This window comes from Chanos chanos, chromosome 7 (assembly GCF_902362185.1).
Source record: "Chanos chanos chromosome 7, fChaCha1.1, whole genome shotgun sequence".
Classification (NCBI taxonomy): domain Eukaryota; kingdom Metazoa; phylum Chordata; class Actinopteri; order Gonorynchiformes; family Chanidae; genus Chanos; species Chanos chanos.
Window position 1 is genome coordinate 38,521,163 of NC_044501.1, and position 20,547 is coordinate 38,541,709.

The 20,547-nt window shown below is 40.7% G+C and overlaps 1 protein-coding gene across 1 annotated transcript; it reads right to left on the reverse strand.

Annotated features, from left to right (window-relative positions):
* Positions 1-751: 751 nt before the first annotated feature.
* On the reverse strand, positions 752-8,901 carry LOC115816355 (zinc-binding protein A33-like). The gene is made up of 7 exons (XM_030779312.1): positions 8,850-8,901; positions 3,000-3,556; positions 2,672-2,767; positions 2,038-2,271; positions 1,794-1,941; positions 1,511-1,537; positions 752-1,335 (listed from the first exon to the last, which is right to left on the reverse strand). Exons 1-7 carry the CDS (start codon positions 8,899-8,901, stop codon positions 752-754), a joined length of 1,698 nt encoding a protein of 565 aa, XP_030635172.1.
* Between the last annotated feature and the right edge of the window lie 11,646 nt (positions 8,902-20,547).

The window sequence follows — 20,547 nt, forward strand, 5'->3', positions numbered from 1 at the left end:
ATGTTGGGAATCGAACCGGCAACCCTCCAGTCACAAGTTGGGAATCGAACCGGCAACCCTCCAGTCACAAGCCTAACCTTTACGTGTCAATACTATCCTCTCTCTCCTGGCTGTTCTCATTACTTTCTGTAGGAAGTTCTATGAAGTCAGAATGAGAAACTGCACTGCCATTCAGGCTCCCTATTTACAGCAGTTGCAGTCAGGTCAGTGTTTCATCAGACACTGAAGAAGAAACCAGAAACCAGAGGCCAGTAGCCCTAACAGAAGGGCATAGTACAGTAATGGACATGTAATGTATCTATATTCTAACTGAAGTTAACAGATGACAGTGACATTATCATTATAGTTTTCTAGAGTCTAGATACAAATCTATCTATCAAATTATTCAAGACATAGGACAAGACAAGTTACCAGTGTTACAGAAAAAGACAGAGGCTAAGAAACATTGATAAACTTGTAGTGTGACATTAACATATCACATTAACTGATTAACAGACATTACGTGATTTGACAGAAACATCTCTTTCTTAAACAATATTGAAAGGGGTGTTTTGGTTAATGAAAGGTTTGTGAAGCAATGGGGGGAAAAAAGTAATAAATGTGTATTTACAGTGTATCGTTTTTTGGTCACATTTGTTCTCATGTTATACAGTACCTCTTTGTCTTTTAATTCCTCTAAAGGAGAACATGAAACGCAAAATATGCATTGCAAGTGATGCTATTCAAAGATATTCTTCTGGGTTTTGTGATCTCACTGTAAAACTACATTTAAAAATGTTGCAGAAACTAATTCAGTATGCTTGAGAGGAGTGATGATCAGTGGAGCTGAGTTGTTACCTTCATCATTATTACAAGGACTGACGTATGGATAGAGTTTCTCAGTGAAAGTCTGGCCAGTGAAAGAGTAGATGTGAGACCTGGCCTCCACATCATAAAAGGAGACCACACCCTCCTCATAATCCACAAACACCCCCACCTTCTGGGGTTTCTGTTTCAGAGAGAGGAGGACAGGGATATCAGCACGAGCCTCATACCTCTTCCCTTTCCTCAGCCATACAGTCCAGTATCCATTCTTAGGGTTCAGTCTAATTTCTCCCTTTCTGTTAATGGACTCTCTGGCCACTCCTAAATCCCATTTTGCCTTCCCACTGACCTGTGCCTCATAATAAAATCTCCCTGAGGAGAACCCCTCCTTTCCCAGGACACAATTACATGCATCAAATCTCTCTGGGTTGTCAGGGAGATTCTGTCGTGTGTCTCCATATGTCACTTGTTTCAAATCTTCAGACAGGATGAGTTTAGGATATGCGGTATCAGGATCCAGAGTGACATCCACTAAGAGACAGAGATCAGAACGTAAAAGATGTTTTGTTTAAAGGGATCACTGATCAATCGCAAATACACAATTATACATACATCAGTTCAGATGAAATCAATATTAATCATATAACTGAATGAGATAACAGAATGTGTGTTGATACAAGAAAACAGCACATTTCACAAACTCTACCTGCAAACTGCTGAATGTTCTTTAGTTCTGCTGAGAGAAGATACATAATGTTATTCTTTTTATGTAAACTGAACACATCCCACAGTACTCACATGCATATCAGTGATTACATTTAATCCATTTAGTACAAGGTACAAAACACTTTTAGACATGAAATGCGTTCATGCTGTACAATATCTCTGTGTCATTGATCAGTAATAATATTATTTTCTGCTGCTGTGTAACATGTGAAATTACAAAACATGGCACAACCCTGAAGTCCTAATGATCATTACAGACTTACCCATCTCTGTTATCTTCTCCATTGTCTTGTTAAATGATTCCTTTAGCTGAGTCAGAGATCTCCTCAGAGTGTCCACACTCACAGCAGTCTTAATACTGATGTCGGTCCAGTCCTTGGTGTGGGGAGGGCTGTACACAGATGGGTAAATCTACAGTACAGCAGGAGAGAGGAGAAATCCCTCAGCATGGGGAGTCTTGTCCTGTCATGTGCTGCATTGTCATCGAGCAGAGAGAGAGACACTCACCTGTAGGAGGTGGAGGAGGTCTTCAGCATGTGACAGCTGCTCCAGCTCAGTGTCTCTCCTCTTTAAATCACTGATTTCCTGCTCCAGTTCCTTAATGACTCCTTCAGCCTCCTTCTCTGCTGTTTTCTGTTTCCCCTCCATCTCCTCAAGTAACTTAGCCTGCGCTCTCTCAGTGGATCTCATAAGAGCAGTGAAGATCCTAACAACATCTGCTTTCTCTTTCTCTGTGTTTTTCTAATCACCGAAAAACATGGAGTTCATTTATTTCAAAACAGTCAGTTGTATAATCCTTAGCTGTATAATCCTCACAGACCAATAAAAACATGTTACTCTTCAGTGAAAGGATTTATCTGCGGTTTGTAATCTGTGCATTAATGTGTATACTGATATCTGGATGGAAACAGTGTATACCTTACACTGCCACTAAGGACAACAGAAAATTAACTAATGCAGTTTCAAAAAGTGAGAGTGTATCAGTATCACTGATTAACACCAACACCAACCATGAAAAACGGATCATGTTTAATTCATACCTCATTTGTCCTTTAATGGTGTTCATGTACATGAAATTGTCTGTTTTTTCTGTTTTCACATCTCATGCCAACAACAACACCCCAAAACAACTCTTACTTACTTTGTTGAGTTTTACTGTCTTGTTGATGTCTTGGATCTTCTTCAGTCTGTCCTGGATCATTTTCTGCACTTCTGTCTGTACCTTTCTCAGCTGAGTCTATGAACAGAGATTAACTTTAATACTCCAACTGATTCATGTAGCTCTTCTATTTCATTGAAGTTTATAATTCATTACATGGCTCAAGTCAAGGTACCTTCCATTTCAATTGTTATAAATATATTTCTATTAAAATCCATCACTGTGTGCAGAGTTATACAAAGAGAAGAGACTGTGTCAAACAATCTTTTATCATTTCAAAGATAATTTCATATCTTTTTTGTTTTCTCACCTTCCTCCTCTCACTCTCCTTCTCTATGGGAACAGTATTGTGAGTTCTGTGCTCTCCCTCAGTACAGAACTGGCATACACATGTCTGATCATCTCTACAGAACAGCTCCAGGGGTCTCTCATGTCTCTCACAGATATAATCCTCCAGATTCTCCACAGGATCAATCAGTTTGTGTCTCATCAAGGCTGAGACTCTCTGATGAGGCTCCAGGTGAGTCTCACAGTAAGAGGTCAGACACATCAGACAGGACTTCAGAGCAACAAGTTTCTCCTCTGTGCAGATGTCACATGAAACATCTCTGGTTTTAACAGTAGGTGTCTGTGGGATACTGCTGGCCTTCACCTCAACTGACTTCTTGAACTGAGCAGTTAAATCACCCAGCACTCTATTAACGAAGAGATCTGGTCTCTTCTCAGACTGCCTCTTACACATTGGACACTTACAAGGGTCGCTGTTGTCCCAGAGTCCTTTGGTACAGGTCATACAGAAGTTGTGTCCACATGGAGTAGAGACAGGATCAGTGAACACATCCAGACAGGGTTCGTACCTGTGCAAGCCTGCTGCTGCTGTTGTGCTGATTATTCGTCACTGCTCTACGGTCTGTCTCTAACATTTACGTTGTGCTGCGCTTCTAATCTTGTAATATTGTGTGCTTGTTTTAATCTCGCTCTGTGTCTGCTTCGTTAACGTTACCTATCAACACATTCTTTCTACTGTTTGGCTGCTAGCGTGGTAACACCAGCCTAGCATTCTTGCTAACCTTATTTGCACAGCAATAGTGTGTTGATAGTTCACGTTTACGTTACCTCTCTTTATCTGCCACTATGTCTTGCTCTCTCTGCCTCGCTCTCGTAGAGAAGTTGTCTCTCCTAGAGAGACGTGTCCGTCAGCTAGAACAAGGCAGCGCTAGCCCTAGTTTTATTACTATAGATACGACGGGCACCCCAGATAGCATTAGTTTAGCCTCTGAGCCGATTAGCGGCTCAGTCTCTCCCTTTAGTGCAGTTTCGCCGGCGGAAAAGGAGTTTGTTACGGTCATGAGTGGCAGGAGGTCTCGCCGACGCCGACACCAGCCGTCATCCGTACGGCCCGACTCACAACCGCTGCCGGTGGTGAATCGCTATGCTACTCTTGTTTCTCCTGCTTGCCGGCCCGGGTCCTCCACCTCCCACGACCGCCCCAAGCCCCGTACCTTAGTTATAGGGGACTCAGTGACCCGAGGGATTAGATTAGCAACGCCAGCGACTGTTACCTGTCTCTCCGGGGCCAGAGCTCCCGACATAGAAGCTAACCTTAGGGTGCTGGCAAACAGGAATAGCCGTATCGATAAGGCACACCACACAGACACTAGCTATGACAATATCGTTATTCATGTCGGCACCAACGATATTAGAATGAGGCAATCTGAAGTCACAAAAGTCAACATAGCTAGGACTTGTGACTTCGCCAGAAAGATGTGTCGGCATCGATTAATTGTCTCTGGCCCTCTACCAGCTAGGGGTAACGACGAAAGATATAGTAGATTACTGCAACTGAATCGCTGGCTGGCGCAGTTTTGTTTAGATCAGGGATTTGATTTTGTAGATAACTGGCCCTCGTTCTGGGGTCGACCTGGCTTGCTAAAAGCGGACGGCCTGCACCCTAATGGGCATGGCGCTGCTGTTTTATCAGGTAACATAGATAGATGTCTGAGTCAGCTATGACATCTTCCACTAGAGCGGGCCAGGTCGCAGGTGATTACAGAACCTGCTAATGAAATCCCCTCAGAGGCTGCTGAGTTCCATGAACCAATGACTCCTCTCCTCCAGCATAAGGCAAAGATTAATTTGACTAGTTATTCATTTAGTGGAGGGGCTTCAGCAGAGACTAGCTCCCTCTGTGAGCCTGGTCCTCATTCTGCCTTAGTTGCTCAACATAACTCGCTCTATGGTCATCCCTCTGTCAGCAGCAATTTGGCTTTTGCTATTAGCGTACTCTCACGCCCTCGCAGACCACGTCGGCCTAGATTTAGACAGCCTATTTCCCACAATAACTTAATTCCTATTCAACTGACCCCCTCTTCCGATTCGATCGTTGTAAGCCCAACAACCCTGAAGTTCGGTTTTATTAATATTAGATCACTCTCCCACAAGGCCTTGCTGGTCAGCGACCTTATTACTGATCTTAGCCTTGACATGATGGGTTTGTGTGAAACTTGGTTGAAGCCAGATGTTTATTTTTCTTTAAATGAAGCCTCACCCCCCAATTATTCCTTTTCACATGCTGCTCGAGCAGCGAAGAAAGGTGGGGGTGTAGCCTTAATTTATAACACTGAATTCTCGCCTAGCATCTTTAATGCACCAAATTTTACCTCCTTTGAGCTGCTCTCTCTGAAACAATCCTGCTCTACCTCACCCTTCCTCATAGTAGTGATCTATCGGCCCCCTGGGCCCTATAGTCAATTTCTCGATGATTTCACTGAATTGATCTCTAGCATTATAACTACGGTGGATAAAATCCTTATAATGGGGGATTTTAATATCCACATCAATGATAGCTCTGATTCTCTTAATAAAGCATTTACTTCTATTTTAGACACTTTTGGCTTCAACCAATACGTCTGCGAGCCCACTCATTCCAATGGCAACACCTTAGATCTTATTCTAGCTCGCGGCCTAACCGTCTCTCATGTGGTTGTTTCTCCCTATTCCACTGCCTTATCTGACCATTTTCTTGTCACCTTCCAGGTCACGCTCCCCTCTCCTCCTGTAGTCTCCACCGTGGTTCGTCGCTGCCGCCGCATTAATGCTTCCACCACTGCCGCACTTGCTAACTTACTTCCTGCTGCCCTCAGCTCTCTCAATGATCAACAAGGGTCTTTGAACGATCTGACAGACAGTATAAACTGTACCCTCCGCAATGCTTTAGATACGGTAGCACCATTAACGCTAAAAAATAGGAGTAAACATAGAACACCCTGGTTTAATAATGATACACGTGTATTGAAGCAAGCATGCAGAAGATTTGAACGAAACTGGCGCGCCACTAAGCTGGAGGTCTTCCGCCTCGCCTGGCATGATAGCTTAATAGCCTATAAATGTGCCCTCTCCACGGCCAAATCCGCCTATTACTCAAGAATAATTAATCTTAATAAAAACAACCCGAGATTTCTATTTGATACAGTATCAAAATTGACCCAGAATCACTCCCCTCAATCCAGTTCTATTACCGCATGCGGCTTTGTCGATTTTTTCTCACAAAAAATAGACTTAATCCGTTGTGATATTAAAAACAGTCAACAAAATCAATGCGCCGGTATACTCCCCATCGCTGCCCCAGAGCCTAATCAGGATGTGCACTCTTTAACCCAATTTGAGCCTATCTCCCTAGACGCGCTCTCCAAACTGGTGCACTCCGCTAAACCAGCCTCTTCCCTGCTCGATCCCCTACCTCCTAAACTTTAAGTAGAACTTTTCTCGATCCTCGGCCCTACAATCCTCAACCTTTTAAATTTGTCAATTAAGTCGGGCGTTCTACCCTCTGCTTTCAAAACAGCCGTGATTAGCCCCCTACTTAAAAGACCTAACCTCGACCCAGAAAGCTTGAATAATTATAGACCAATCTCTAATCTCCCGTTTCTTTCTAAAATACTCGAAAAAATTGTCGCTGCGCAACTCATCGCATATATGTCCTCCAACAGCCTCTTTGAAGTGTTTCAGTCAGGCTTTAGGCGTTTTCATTCCACTGAAACCGCATTAACTAAAGTGACTAATGATGTATTACTAGCCATGGATGCTGGTGATACCTCATTACTTATTCTTCTCGATCTGAGTGCAGCATTCGACACAGTCGATCACACCATATTGTTAAAGCGCCTGGAAAATCAAATTGGCATCCGTGGCCTGGCGCTCTCTTGGTTAAAATCTTATCTCTCAGAGAGAAAGCAGTGTGTCCACTACAATAATGTGACATCTGAGTATCGAGAGCTTAACTGTGGTGTCCCTCAGGGGGCGGTCCTTGGCCCTCTCCTTTTCTCTATCTACATGCTCCCTCTTGGAGACATTATTCGTAGCTATGACATTAACTTCCACTGTTATGCTGATGATACTCAGATCTACTTACCAATCAAGCACAGTGACCGCTCTGAATTGACTAACCTTGAGGCGTGTCTCTGTGCCATTAAAAATTGGATGTCCTCAAACTTCCTGATGCTTAACGCAGGTAAGACAGAAATGCTAGTCATTGGACCCCCTGTGCATAAGCATCTTTTTAGTAATCTTAAATTAAAATTTGACAACTGCATTCTCTCGCAAAATTCTACAGCTAAAAACCTTGGTGTGATTTTTGACTCTAGTCTCTCGCTTGTCACTCATATCAAGAACACTACCAAAACGGCCTTTTACCATCTCCGCAATATCGCCAAAATTAGGCCCCTGCTATGTTTAGCTGATGCAGAAACCATTGTCCATGCATTTGTCACGTCTCGCCTCGACTACTGTAACGTTCTGTACTCTGGCTTGCCCGCCTCTAGCACCAGAAGTCTTCAGCTTGTCCAGAATGCTGCTGCCAGAATCCTGACCCGAACTAGGAAGTTCGATCACATCACTCCCGTCCTGGCTTCCCTTCACTGGCTCCCAGTTCACATGAGGGCTGATTTTAAAGTCCTCCTATTAACATTTAAAATTCTCCATGGGCTTGCACCGGCCTATCTTTCTGATTTAATTACACTCTACGCCCCCCCCCCCGCACCCTGCGCTCTCAGGCTGCTAAATTATTAGTTGTTCCAAAAGTTAAAAAGAAGTCTGCTGGCCATCGCGCCTTTGCCTACCGCGCACCCTTTCTCTGGAACAGCCTACCTATAGATATTAAAGAGGCAAACTGTCTTGCTACCTTTAAAACCAAACTTAAGACTCATTTATTCTCCGTGTCGTATGATAGCATAGTCTCAAACTAATCTTCCGGTATAGCTCAGTCTCTGCTGTAGTCTCTCCTGGCATAGTTTAGCTTAGTAGCTGCCGGCTTAGATACCTCTCATCTTCTCTCTCTCCTCCCTCTCCTCTCCTCTGCTCTTATCTTAACCTGATCAGTTGCTGTCATTAACCTGCTCTCTTCTCTTTGTGTGAGTGGTCGATGTCTGCGCCTGCTTCCTGGATGTGGCACCTTCCCCTGACCGGCTGAATGACTGTGCCCTGCTGTCCCTGGCCCTGCTCCCCCACGTGGCCCTGCTCCTCCTGCGCCCTCCTCAGCTACTACTCTTGCAACTTTCAATACAAAATTATCTATAAAATTACTTTTCTTATTTCATCTGTTAAGTGCCGCTACTCCAATTGCTCTCCTTCCCTCCCTCATCTCCTGCATGGCTGTGGCTCATCTGTTTTGAGCATGAGTGTCTGGTGTGAATGTGGCTACTTTCTCTTAGGTGTCTCCCCCCCCCCACCCTCCATGCCATCCCTCTTCACCGTCATCCCGATGGCTGCTGCGGCTTCGTGTCCTCCTGCGCTGCTACAGCTGTGCCGTCCACCCCAACTGAGCCCCATGCTGTTGTGTCATTCCTCATACTACCTACCAGTTGTGTTCTCATTTATTATCACTCTGTTGTTTTGTAAATTGCCCTCTGGGCTGGCACCTACTGCACGCCTGGCTGGCCTAGAAGGGGTCTCCTCTCTTTGTGGTCCTTCTCAAGATTTCTCCTATTTTTCCCTAACGTCTGGGTTTTTTGAGGAGTTTTTTCTTGCCCGCTATGAGGATCAAGTCAGGGGGTGCCACCCTGCTCTGTTTTGTTGTAATCCTGTGGGCATGTAAAGCCCTTTGAGACTGTAAACAGTGATATTGGGCTCTAAATAAACTTAAACTTGAAACTTGAAACTTGACAGATAGAACACTGGAACTGCTCCTCAGACAGGAGACTGCTGGAGGAAGCCATATCTGGATACAAGACAACATCAAAGAAAACATTGCTAAACTATTAAATATTCATTTCAGATTGAACATCCACCAAACGTGACACCTAGTGTATGGCAGCAAAAACAAATGTAGCATGTCTTTCTCTCCTGTCCTAAATAGTTAAATGGTAAATAGTTTGACAGGTTTGGCCGGTAAATCTTGCCCGAAGGTTTTGGATGAAGGCATTAAACAACACTGACCCATCATACACCATTTTAACTTTATTTTTCTGAAAAGAACGCAGTGTTTCTAAAATTTTCATGTTGTCCAGATTAAATTTTTCTATGTTTCTTTCTTTCATTCCTTCTGTTTGAAACTGGAAGAAATTTCCATCAGATTCCAAAGTAGCACCCATTTCTAACGTCTGTTTATGTTCGTAATCTTGATCTCTAATCTCTATAAGAATTGAATTAAGTTTAATCTTACCTATTCTCTGTTCTTTTCTTCTTTGGGAACAGGTAATCAGAGATCAAACAAATGAGCAGAACTCTTAGTGCAGATCCTGAATCAAATCACAAAAGGACAGAAAAATCATTTCCTGGTAAAAATATTCACTTTACACTTTTACTTTTACTTCAGTATTGATGTCACTGCTCCACCCACTGGCTATAAACAGCCAATAACTTCAGCTGGACAGGTTTTAAAACAGGAAAGACTTTAAACGGGCACAGAGCTTCAGATCTATCACTTTTTCTCTTTTTTGCTTTTCTCCCTTGCCTCTTTTAATTATGTCATGAAGCTTTGGGCAGACTTCACTTTCGAATTGCACTGGCTTGAACAGCACTCTTGTTGAAATTACACTGTCTGTCCAGCAGGTGCTGCTGCTGTTATTAAAGCCAATTGATCATCATGTACCATTATACAGCTAAACAATATCACAATTTCCAATTACTCTTGCATCCTCTTATTATTCTGACTTGTGGAAAAATGCTGTGTTATCCCTTTTGGTTCAGGTGCCAGTCACTCTGCGCAAGTCGCTGACTCTGGATCCAGTGAAAGAGCTTCAAACCATCATGCTTCCTGCCCCATGTTTGACAGTTGGTGTCACACCCTGAGGAGCCATCCTTTCACCTACTCGACGGCATACAAAAACCCTGCATGATGAACCGAATCCAAATTAATCCAATCCAAATTTTGATTCATTGGTCTATAAGACCTTCTTCTAGTCTTCAGTGGTCCACTGCTGGCCCAGGCAAGCCTCTTTTTCTTATTTTGCCATGTTAGCAATGGCTTTCCTACTGCCACACAACCTCTCAAACCTGCAGCTCGTAGTCTTCTCTTCACAGCTGAAACTGGGATTTGCTTATTTCGACCACTGTTAAACTGTGTTTGAAGCTGTTGTCCTTTGAGCTGCCTGTCACGCGAACTGCTGACTCTCAGAAACTTGTCCTCTGATTCTGTTGTGGCTTTGGGTCTGCCAGACCTCTTCTTGTCAGAGTTTCCTCCAATTTCCAAGGGCCTTTTGATGGTCCACACTGTACTCATTGATACCTTGGCTTTCTTTACAGTTTCTCCAAAGGAAAGACCTATACTTGAAAGGGTTGTAATGGTCTGTCTGTCTTCTTTTGTTTGTTGCCTTTTTCTTGCCATTAGAACAGCCAAGACAGATGATATTTGGATGTTGGTTTGATTGTAATTTCAGTAATGTATCTAGTGTTCATGTGTGTTTATCAGATGTTTCATAATCATTTCTGTGTTATAGAGATCACAGTCACAAACAGCAAGACAAAACCTTGCGCCCCAGTTTTCTTGTAATCCCAAACTTTTTCTCCTGAGTACCAGCGTGTAGAGCAAAGGTCACCATGCTAACCGTGTCAAAGGGCAGAGCTGCTCTCTCTCTCTCTCCTGGAGAAATCTCATCATCATCCCCTAGGATGTGAACTTTCCTGTGAGGTTCCATTTCTACTACAGTTGCAGCCTAAACTATGTTTCCACAAGCATTGAACATGAAACCAGAGTCCATTATGGCTCTAAAGGAAATCAGGTGTGTGGCTGACCTCCTGTGTTCTCATGACATTGCACACTATTTGCAGGCCCAATTTTTTTGGTCGGCCTCACTGGTACAGTTACAGACAAAGACCACTTTCAAAGAAACTGTGTCCAAAATCATGATTTCAATGTACAAATGAATAAATTACAAAGGAACAATATTTACAGTGTTTACATGTTATTCCTCTGTTTTCTGTTATTACTAAAACATTACTAAATCAGATTAAATTCTAAACAAAGTCTTTCAGTGATACGGTCAAAGTAGGTTCATTTAGTTCATTTAGTACAAGGTGCAATGCATTTAGTACATTTAACACAAGGTGCAAAATACTTTGAGACACACAGTGAATCCATACTGTATCATTTCTCTATGTCATTTGTCAGTCAGGACATTTTTTCTGCTGCAGTTCTTGGCGTGTGGAGGGCTGCACACAGATGGGTAAATCTACAGTACAGCAGGAGAGAGGAGAAATCCCTCAGCATGGGGAGTCTTGTCCTGTCATGTGCTAATGGGAACTTGATGAGAAATAATTAGTCGAGCTCATACTTTACACTGTTAGTAATGAACACAGTAAAGGAATCAATTTAATTTCAGCAGGAGGCAGTGTCTCAAAACCAGGGACACCATGGCATTGTTGTTGTAAATGATGTTTCATCTGATCTGCATAACCACATCTTTTGCTAACATGAACACCCCCAAAATAACTGCAAACAGATATTGATACAACATTTGAAACGGGGGTGTTGGAACCATAATCTAAGTTCAAGCTCTCATCGTAAGTACTCAAGTTTTCTCATTGTTGTACTTTACCTTGTCAATTATTTTTGTAGTCTGTGTGTCTCCACCCCCTCGAGGAGCCGAACTGAAAACCAGGGGGAGGGGCACCTTAATGACTGGTGATGCAAGCCTCTGGGTGTGGCTGGTGGAACACACAGCATTGCGACCATGGGGTTGTGGCATGGAATCAGACTTTTTTTTTAGTTTCTAGCTTCAAGCTAATTTAAATTGAAACAGTAATGTTAAGTAAATGGCCATCTTCAAATACATACAAATGTATCTCTAGCATCTTTATTTCTTAAATATTTTTGGTGCTGTCTCAAGCATTGTCTCAACAAATAGAGGAACTTTGGAAAAGGCTAATACAAAGAGTCACGTTGTTTATTTTACTGTCTGTTTAATATCATGAATCTTCTTCAGTCTGTCCTAGGTCATCTGTTATTTCTCTGCTTGTGTCTTTCCAAACTCAATCTGCAACAGAGAGGAACTACAGTCTGCTGGAGGAAGCCATGTTTAAACACAGTGAACATAATAATGTTGTATAAATATTTTATTGATTTTACCTATGGCCCATTTATTAGTAGATAAATTTGTCTTGAACCATAAAGGGTTTCCTGTGATGTTATGTTTGTATGGATGTGTGTGTGTGTGTGTGTGTGTGTGTGTGTGTGTGTGCTTGCTGCTGTAAAAAGTTCAACTGATACAGCTGATAAATCTTGTCTGAAAGTGTAAGAGAGAGATATTAAAATACACAGCAGTTGACATAAAGTATTTTAATTGACAATATCTCAAAGATCACAGAGCATACTTATCAGGTACTATCAGCATGTGCAGCCAACATAGACATCTTTTTAATTTCCCTTTCTCATCAGCCATTTCAAGTACCTGTTTTGGCTGGATTAGGTAAGTCTTTTCTTACCTGAGGTTTTCAGTTCTTTTCTGTCTTTGGAAATGAGTAAGCAGACACCAGCTAAACGAAGCTCTGAACAGAACAGCCGCTAATTAAAATCACAAAAGGACAAAAAACAGTGAACAACTTCCACTAAATAGGTTTTAAAATAGCACACACTTTAAACAGGCACAGAGATTTAAATTGTCTTTTTATTATGATAAAGCGTTACTCTTGTTCTGTATGCAAACTATATCATTAAAATCAGTTCATCCATGTTAAGCTTCATTCTCTTCTATCATTGAATGTCATGTAACGAGAGCGTGGAGAGCAGATTCCTCCAGTTTGAGTTAATATCCACATCTATCTTTAAAAACATCAGTCCAAAAACTTTAATGCTCGGAGTAACAATGAGAAAAAAAAATACAAAAAATATTTTGAAAAGTCTAAAAGTAAGAAATAATGAAAGAACATCTATGACTGCATTCACCATATCTTTCATATATACAGTAAAACTACTTTACTCTACAAGGATTCAGAAGATAACACAGAGTAAAACTTATTGTCAGCACAACAGTTTGTTACAATTATTTTCATTTAATCACATTATAACAACATATATTACGGGACTATGTACACAACACAAATGAGAACACAAATGTGCTCTATAGAATTAACAAGGTGCTAATAAACTCTGATGTCACACATCTCAATTTTAGACTTGCTGGGCATGATTAGCATATGTTTTTTCATCATTATTTAAACATTATAAAAATATAATTACTGTGAACAGACTTCAGGGTATTTTCTGGTATACTGTTATATAAGTACATATGATGTACTCATACACACTACAGGAGTGATGATCAGAGGGGCTGTGTTTGTGCTGTCACGATCAAGACAGGGACTGAAGTATGGATAGAGTTTCTCAGTGAAAGACTGACCAGTGAAAGAGTAGATATGAGACCTGGCCTCCACATCATAAAAGGAGACCAGACCCTCCTCATCATCCACAAACACCCCCACCTTCTGTGGTTTCTGTTTCAGAGAGAGGAGGACATCGGGACCAGCGCAAGCCTTATACTCATTCCCGTTCCTCATTCTAACAATCCAGAGTCCACTCTCAGGAGCAACTTTAATGAACTTAATCCTCTCAATAGATCCTCGGGCCACCCCCAGACTCCATTCAGTGTTCCCCTTAACCATGACCTCATAATAAAATTTCCCTGAGGAAAATCCATTCTTTCCTAAGACAACTTTGTAATTTGTGAACCTCTCTGGTCTCCTGGGGAGCTGTTGTGCTGTGGTAACATTTTCCACTCGTTTCCCATCATCAGACAGGGACAGATAGTCATTTGCTGTATTTGGATCCAGAGTCACATCCACTGAGAATGAAAACAGCAAAGAGAAAACAGGAAACTGTGCATAAATTAACTACATTTTTATATTTGATGGATATTTTCAAATATACTAAGGAGTGGACACATCTGCAATATATTGCAATGTGTATGAAAATGCAATATATATTTCAATACATATTAATCATATAAATGTAATGAGTTTAGATGATCACAAAGAACACACCTGCACACTGCTGAATTCTTTTTAGTTCTGAGGAGATGAGATAAACAATGTTATAAAATGTGTCTTTATTTTCATTTCAGTGAAAATATTTGCCAGAGTATTTTAATCAGTCATATACAGAAGAATATATTTCAGATGCAGCACTAGAACAACATATAAATAGTCCAGTTAAGTTAGTTTCAAATGGAGAATACATTCTCATTGCAGACTCACTCATTCCTGGTATCTTCTCCATTTCCATATCGATGTCATTCATCATCTTTATGAGAGCTTTTCTCTGGGGCCTCATCTGCAAACCAGTGTTACTACTGATGGTGGGACAGTCTTTGGTGAATGGAAGTTCACATAGTGATTGATTATCCTGCAGTACAACAGGAGAGAGGATGAGATCCCTCAGCATGTGGAGTGCAGTGTTAATTTTGGCGGGTGATTTTGATTTAGTCTTAGTTTTAGTCTTTTGACTAAAATACGTATTCGTTTTTGTCATATTTTAGTCAATTTGATCTTTATTAGTTTTGGTTTAGTTTTAGGAAACAATAACTAGACAAGTTTCAGTCACATTTTAGTCAGTTTGCTTTTTTTTTCCTTTTTATTAAATCATAACAGTGATTTCATCAAGCACACAGATATTCTTAGGCTTGCTATAGGTATGCATAATTAGCATTACCACGTCAAGTGAACAAGAGCTCATAGCCGGCTGCTTCTAGCAAACAAAGTCAAGCTTTTAAGTTGATTCTAATAGAAGTACAATTTTTTTTTATCATTTCTTGGTGGCACATCTTCAAATGTCTCTTGAGGTTTGAGGTATTTTTCCAATCGATTTTACAACCACATTGTTTGCAGTGCGTTTTACTTTCAGTTGTATTATAGCTCAAATGAGTCACAAATCAGTTCTTTTTCTTCTTCAGAGGGTAGCCATGATATGAGTTGCCAGCACCGTAGTCAGATGGGAAATGTTAAAGTATCGTACCAGAGGCTTAAAATGATCGTATTTTCAAGGAAATTATCATATGCGAGTCAACAAACAAAAGAGAACAAATATGTATAAGTATGTAATTTCCAAAAACACGTATTCACTTAGACGACTTTTTGACACCGCTGACAAGGCACATTGTTTAAAGACATAATTTGCCTTTCGACTGTCCTCACCTTCCTGTTCACCACCTTTTTCTTTTTCTTTTTTTTTTCACGTGGATGCAGCAGTAAGCTATATCTAGTGTAAACTCTCTTCATATGAGCGGGTGCTCATTTGACAAGCTTATCTAACTTGTAATGTAACGATAATTGCATAGCACTGGGTAAATATAGCACTGGCCCGTAATTTACTGCAGTCAGCATAAAATACCCCAAAGTTCTGATTTGTAAAGAAGATTTGATTAATGGTTATGTCATGAACATTCGTGCTCCTGAGTTAATCATCACAACAAGAATGATTGGCTGGAAAGAGTGTGAGAGGAGTTGCGTAAACACCAATGTAAGATCCATATTTTACTATCTTGATCGTGTGGGAAATGAATTAAAATGAGATAGCCTATCCTGATTACAACTACTACTGCTAAGTGTCACAAAATGATCAAATTATTGCAAATTATGGGACTTTGGCTGGTTGCCAAGTTAAGGTTGGTTAAAATGTTTACCTGGATTTCCAGAGGAGGGGGGCTTTAATTGAACTGCTTGTCCATTCGTCTGCCTCTGACATTATAGTTTCGTTAGTGTAATTCAACAAAAACGGTAATATATAAATTGTCACAGTTTTTATTTTCAAAGGTGCATTTTATTTAGTTATCGTCTCGTTTTCGTCGTGGAAAAAAGTTCGTTTACGAACATTTTTCGTCACAGTTTTGGTCGACGAAATTAACATTTGTGGAGTGTTGTTCTGTGGTATACTGCAGAAAGACACTCACTTGTAGGAGTCGGAGGAGGTCTTCAGTGTGTGAGAGCTGCTCCAGCTCACTGTCTCTCCTCTTCAGATCACTGATTTCCTGCTCCAGTTCTTTAATGACTCCTTCAGCCTCCTTCTCTGCTGTTTTCTGTTTCTCCTCTATCAACTCAAGCAGCCAAGTCTTGTTTCTCTTAATGCAGTTCTCCAGGTCTGTGAAGACCTCATCACAGCGTGCTGTCTCTTTCTCTGTGTTTTTCTAAGCAGGGGAAACACAGTTATAAAATATGAAAAAGCACATTCAAAACAATAAATTGCGAACAAGTTGCTTGAGTTGGATGATCCTCAGAGAGCAAGAAACACTTTTCACTCTTCAGTGAATGGATTTATAAATAGTTTGTAATCTGTGCAGTAAAGTGCATATTGGCATGTGCTTGTAAGAACCTGGGAAAACATCAGTTGTAATGAGACTGGCTGATACACGGCATATTTTGTTGAAGCAGCTCCCACTTTAGGTTAAAAACTTAAAAAGCACACACATGCCAAGAGTTTACTTTTATGACCTGCTTGTGCAACAAAGGCCTTGGATGAAGTGGTTAGCAGCAATGCTTACAGGATGACCAAGAGAAAATTGTCCAGATATAGTGAACTGTTATTTCCCCTATAATGTGGTGACTGACTCCACCCTCATGTGCCTAACGAAATGAAAATACATGCATATTGACAATATGAGTTGCGTTAACATTTATCTTTATATAGAACTCACTTTCCTCTGTTCCACAGAAAGCTTGATGTCTTCAATCATTCCCTCTTTCTTTTGGATTATTCCCAGCACCGTTCCTTTTGTTTTCACCATCCGTCTCTATGCAAATAGGTAAAACATGTTTCCTGTTAAGATGTGCTTTGAGGTGGGGGGCGGGGGGGGGGGGGGGGGGGGGGGGGGTTGGGTTGTTTGGGTGGGGGGGGGTTGTTTGAGGGGGGGTTCCTCATAAATATGAGATACTAAGTCAGATAAATATGAGATACTAAGTGAGATATCATAATCTCTTCTAGTCTTCTAGTGTGTCTTGTAGTTGACTAGACTAATTGTGCTGACTGGAATACCACTCATTCTTGTGTTCATTCACTTCCACTGTTTGTTACTATTATGTTCTTTGTATATTGCATGCTCCCAGAATTATTGCATGTCTTTGACCATCATAATCAAACATTATTACCTTTCATCTGTGTCTGCTTGTTTCTCTTGTCACATCTGACCTTTACTAATTTTACAAGCTACACTTGAAGTCTTCAGTATCTAAGTTATTACTGAATTATCTAAATTGTTGTCATTAAATTTATATAAGTGAGGGTTACACAAGAAGTTTAATTGGTGATATTTTTATTGAAACCTGTCCTCAGTCTGCTAAGAGTGTCTTATGACTGTAAAAGGTTATTTATTTCTCACCTTCGCTTTTTTAGATTCTTCTTCAGCGGAAGCAGTGTGGTGTAACTTATGGTCTCCCTTAACACAGTCGACACACACAAGGGCTTTGTCTGTTTTACAGAACAGGTCCAGGGATAATCCATGCTGCTTGCATATCATTTGTGGGTTCTCAACGGGGTCAATCAGTTTGTGTTTCTTCAGCTTTGGTGCATCATGAGACTCCTAATGCAGCTCACAGAAAGATGTCTCACACAACAGACAAGACTTTACAGCTTTCCGCTTTCTGCAGCAGTCACAGAATATGGTTGTGTAATTCTGTGGTGTTTTGGGTGTTTCATCTTCATGGGATTTTGTTGCAGACATTTCTGTAACAGAATGTGTTGGAAATTGGAAAAATTTTTGTCATGATCTCTCTACTTTGTTGTAAGTCAAATAAATGAACAGTTGTATTATCTAACATTATTAAAATATAAAGTTGAATGTACTGAATTTTTGCACTGTGGCAGATTCTGTAAAACACATTAACTTCTCACATTTTGCTGCCAAAAAGTTTGATAAGCATTAAAACAGCAGTATAGTCCACTGATCTGGTTTTAATTGCATGAGCTTGCAGATAGCAACTGAACAGAGTGCAGACTGTGATTGACAGGTTTGATTTTTTGTTTTTAAACTGTAAAGCAGGGTTATATTTAATTGTTCATAGCATCTATGCAAAGACTTGACAAATTTGCCATGAGGATAATACAATTCAGAATGCATGCTTAGAAAGACCAAAGTTCAATGACGGGATAATGTGAAAAATGGCCTTGATGTAATGACTTTTGGATGTATGATGTACTCAAACCAAATGTAATAGTAATTTTCAGGAAGTATGAAATAATTATATTGCACAATGTAATGCAATACTTTACTGTACTATTCTTTTAACAGATAGATAGATAGATAGATAGATAGATAGATAGATAGATAGATAGATAGATAGATAGATAGATAGATAGATAGATAGATAGATAGATAGATAGATAGATAGATAGATAGATAGATAGATAGATACTTGACCCCAAGGGAAATTTAATATAAGCAAATGAGGGAGGTCTTTTTCACCTATGATGTACAGATCCCTGGAAGACTGACTATTTACTCACTAAAGGCTGTGAAGTTTCCTAGCAACACAGACCATTCTGAAGTACAGAATGATTTCATGTGTTTAGTGGTGGAGCTAAGCCAAACGATAAGAACAAAACTTGTGCAATACCTCCAGAGTGCTAAGTTTTTTTCTGACTGCGAATGCAACAAATAAAACCTCCCCATGTTTGACATGGCAACACATACAAACACACACCTGTCTGTAATTGCTTCATCTGCACCTGAGGTTGTCCCACCACAGCACTGTTGGGAGTGGGAGCCCTGATCGGGACCTTGGGGCTGGGGCCCATGATGGTGGCCTGGGGTGACTTCACTACCACTCCAGGCTGCAGAGGCTGCAGAGGCGTCAGGACCTGGAAAGAGAACCAAAAAATATTCTACTTAAACCCTTGGTCTGAGACCAGAGCTGTTTGTATTAATAACAAACAACAGTCAAGAGCCCTAACTAATTGAAATAACTACCAGTGCAAATCTTACTCATAGCCCATAGCTATAATGAATTATTAAATCCTTGTGTGTATTCATAAATGTGTATTATTTTTTTTCAACATCCTCTCAGAATATGTTACTCTGATGCAATTATTTAACACTCAGATATTTGCCGTCTGACTAAAGACAAGCCAAGGCCAATGTGTGCTGCATATAAAACATCAGAGGGAGGTCTAACTTGTGTTTTAACATGTACTACAATGTATTAGAACAGTTTCATTTTACATTACAAGTACTAAAGTAAGTCAATTAAATAAATAAAGGTTTGTTAACCCATTTAACATATTTATCATTCATTTTCATTTGTCCCGTTTTAAACGTTCAGATAAAGCAGACACTCAAATTTTGTTCGTTGACTTTATGTGACAGTGTTTTTGACAGATGTGGCCCAGTGACCTGGGAGGCAGGTTGTCCTGGTTTACAGATGACAGGTGATGAGATCAGACGTGGGCTAGTGGTGGTTACCTCTTGAGTGGTTGCGTCTCCGGACTGTAGGGCCTGCTGGATGAAAGCGCAGGGGTCTGGAATGAGTTGACGAAGAGCTGGAACATTCTTCTGTGAGAGAGAGAGAGAAAAAGACAGAGAGAGAGAGAGAGCGAGAAAGACAGAGAGAGAGAGAGAAAGACAGAGAGAGAGAGAGAAAGACAGAGAGAGAGAGAGAGAGAAAGACAGAGAGAGAGAGAGAGAAGAAATCAGGGACACTTGTTTTACATATACAGATCATGACAAGCAACTGTCATCAGACACTAGTCACCTTAAAAGCTGTGTTTCACAACAGTGTTTCCTAAATCTTTGGAATCCAATAAAGAACCAGCTATAACGCACTTGATTCACTGAAAGGCCTGTTGGTCAGCGGACAAGTTCAATCAGATTTAGTCATGATGGATTAGAAGAAAGATATACTGTCAACTGGACACTCAGGACTGGAGGTGCCAAACCATATCTAAGATGATACTGTCAGGTCTGATCCACATCTCATTGAGAAGGAAAACAAAAATAAAGAAAGATACAGTCTTTCTAGACATGCCAGCTTTCAAATGGGAAGAGTGTTATTTGTTAGTAAGCACTGGAGTGCTGTTTACCTTAAAGAAATGCACAAGGTTAGGCTGAGGAGATGAGTGAAGCTCCTTATAAACCTTGCTGGTGAAGTCCTCTGCCTCAATTTTTCCCTCCTGCCAAATCAGAAGCAACAGATAAAGAGAGAAGCAGTGAAATGTATGCTCTTCAGGTTTTTATGTGCAATAACAAGCTAATATAACAGAAACGACAACAAACAGTGAATTATCTGATTTTCATCCCATTTCAAACTGGGACGTAAGCACCTTTAAAATATTAAAAAAAGAAAAAAAGTGAGATACTTGGAGCAAGACAGTTATAGTTGGTCTGGTAGCAACCCAGACACTCCAAACTCTCTTTCACACTCACCAGCAAATTCTTCACTAGGTC

Coding starts and splice junctions, on each gene's coding strand:
- LOC115816355 (XM_030779312.1), bottom strand. CDS start 8,901: ATGGCTTCCTCCAGCAGTCTCCTGTCTGAGGAGCAGTTCCAGTGTTCT. Junction 3,557..8,849: donor GCAGTTCCAGTGTTCTATCT/GTCAAGTTTCAA, acceptor CAGCAGCAGCAG/GCTTGCACAGGTACGAACCC. Junction 2,272..2,671: donor AGACAGTAAAACTCAACAAA/GTAAGTAAGAGT, acceptor TTCGGTGATTAG/AAAAACACAGAGAAAGAGAA.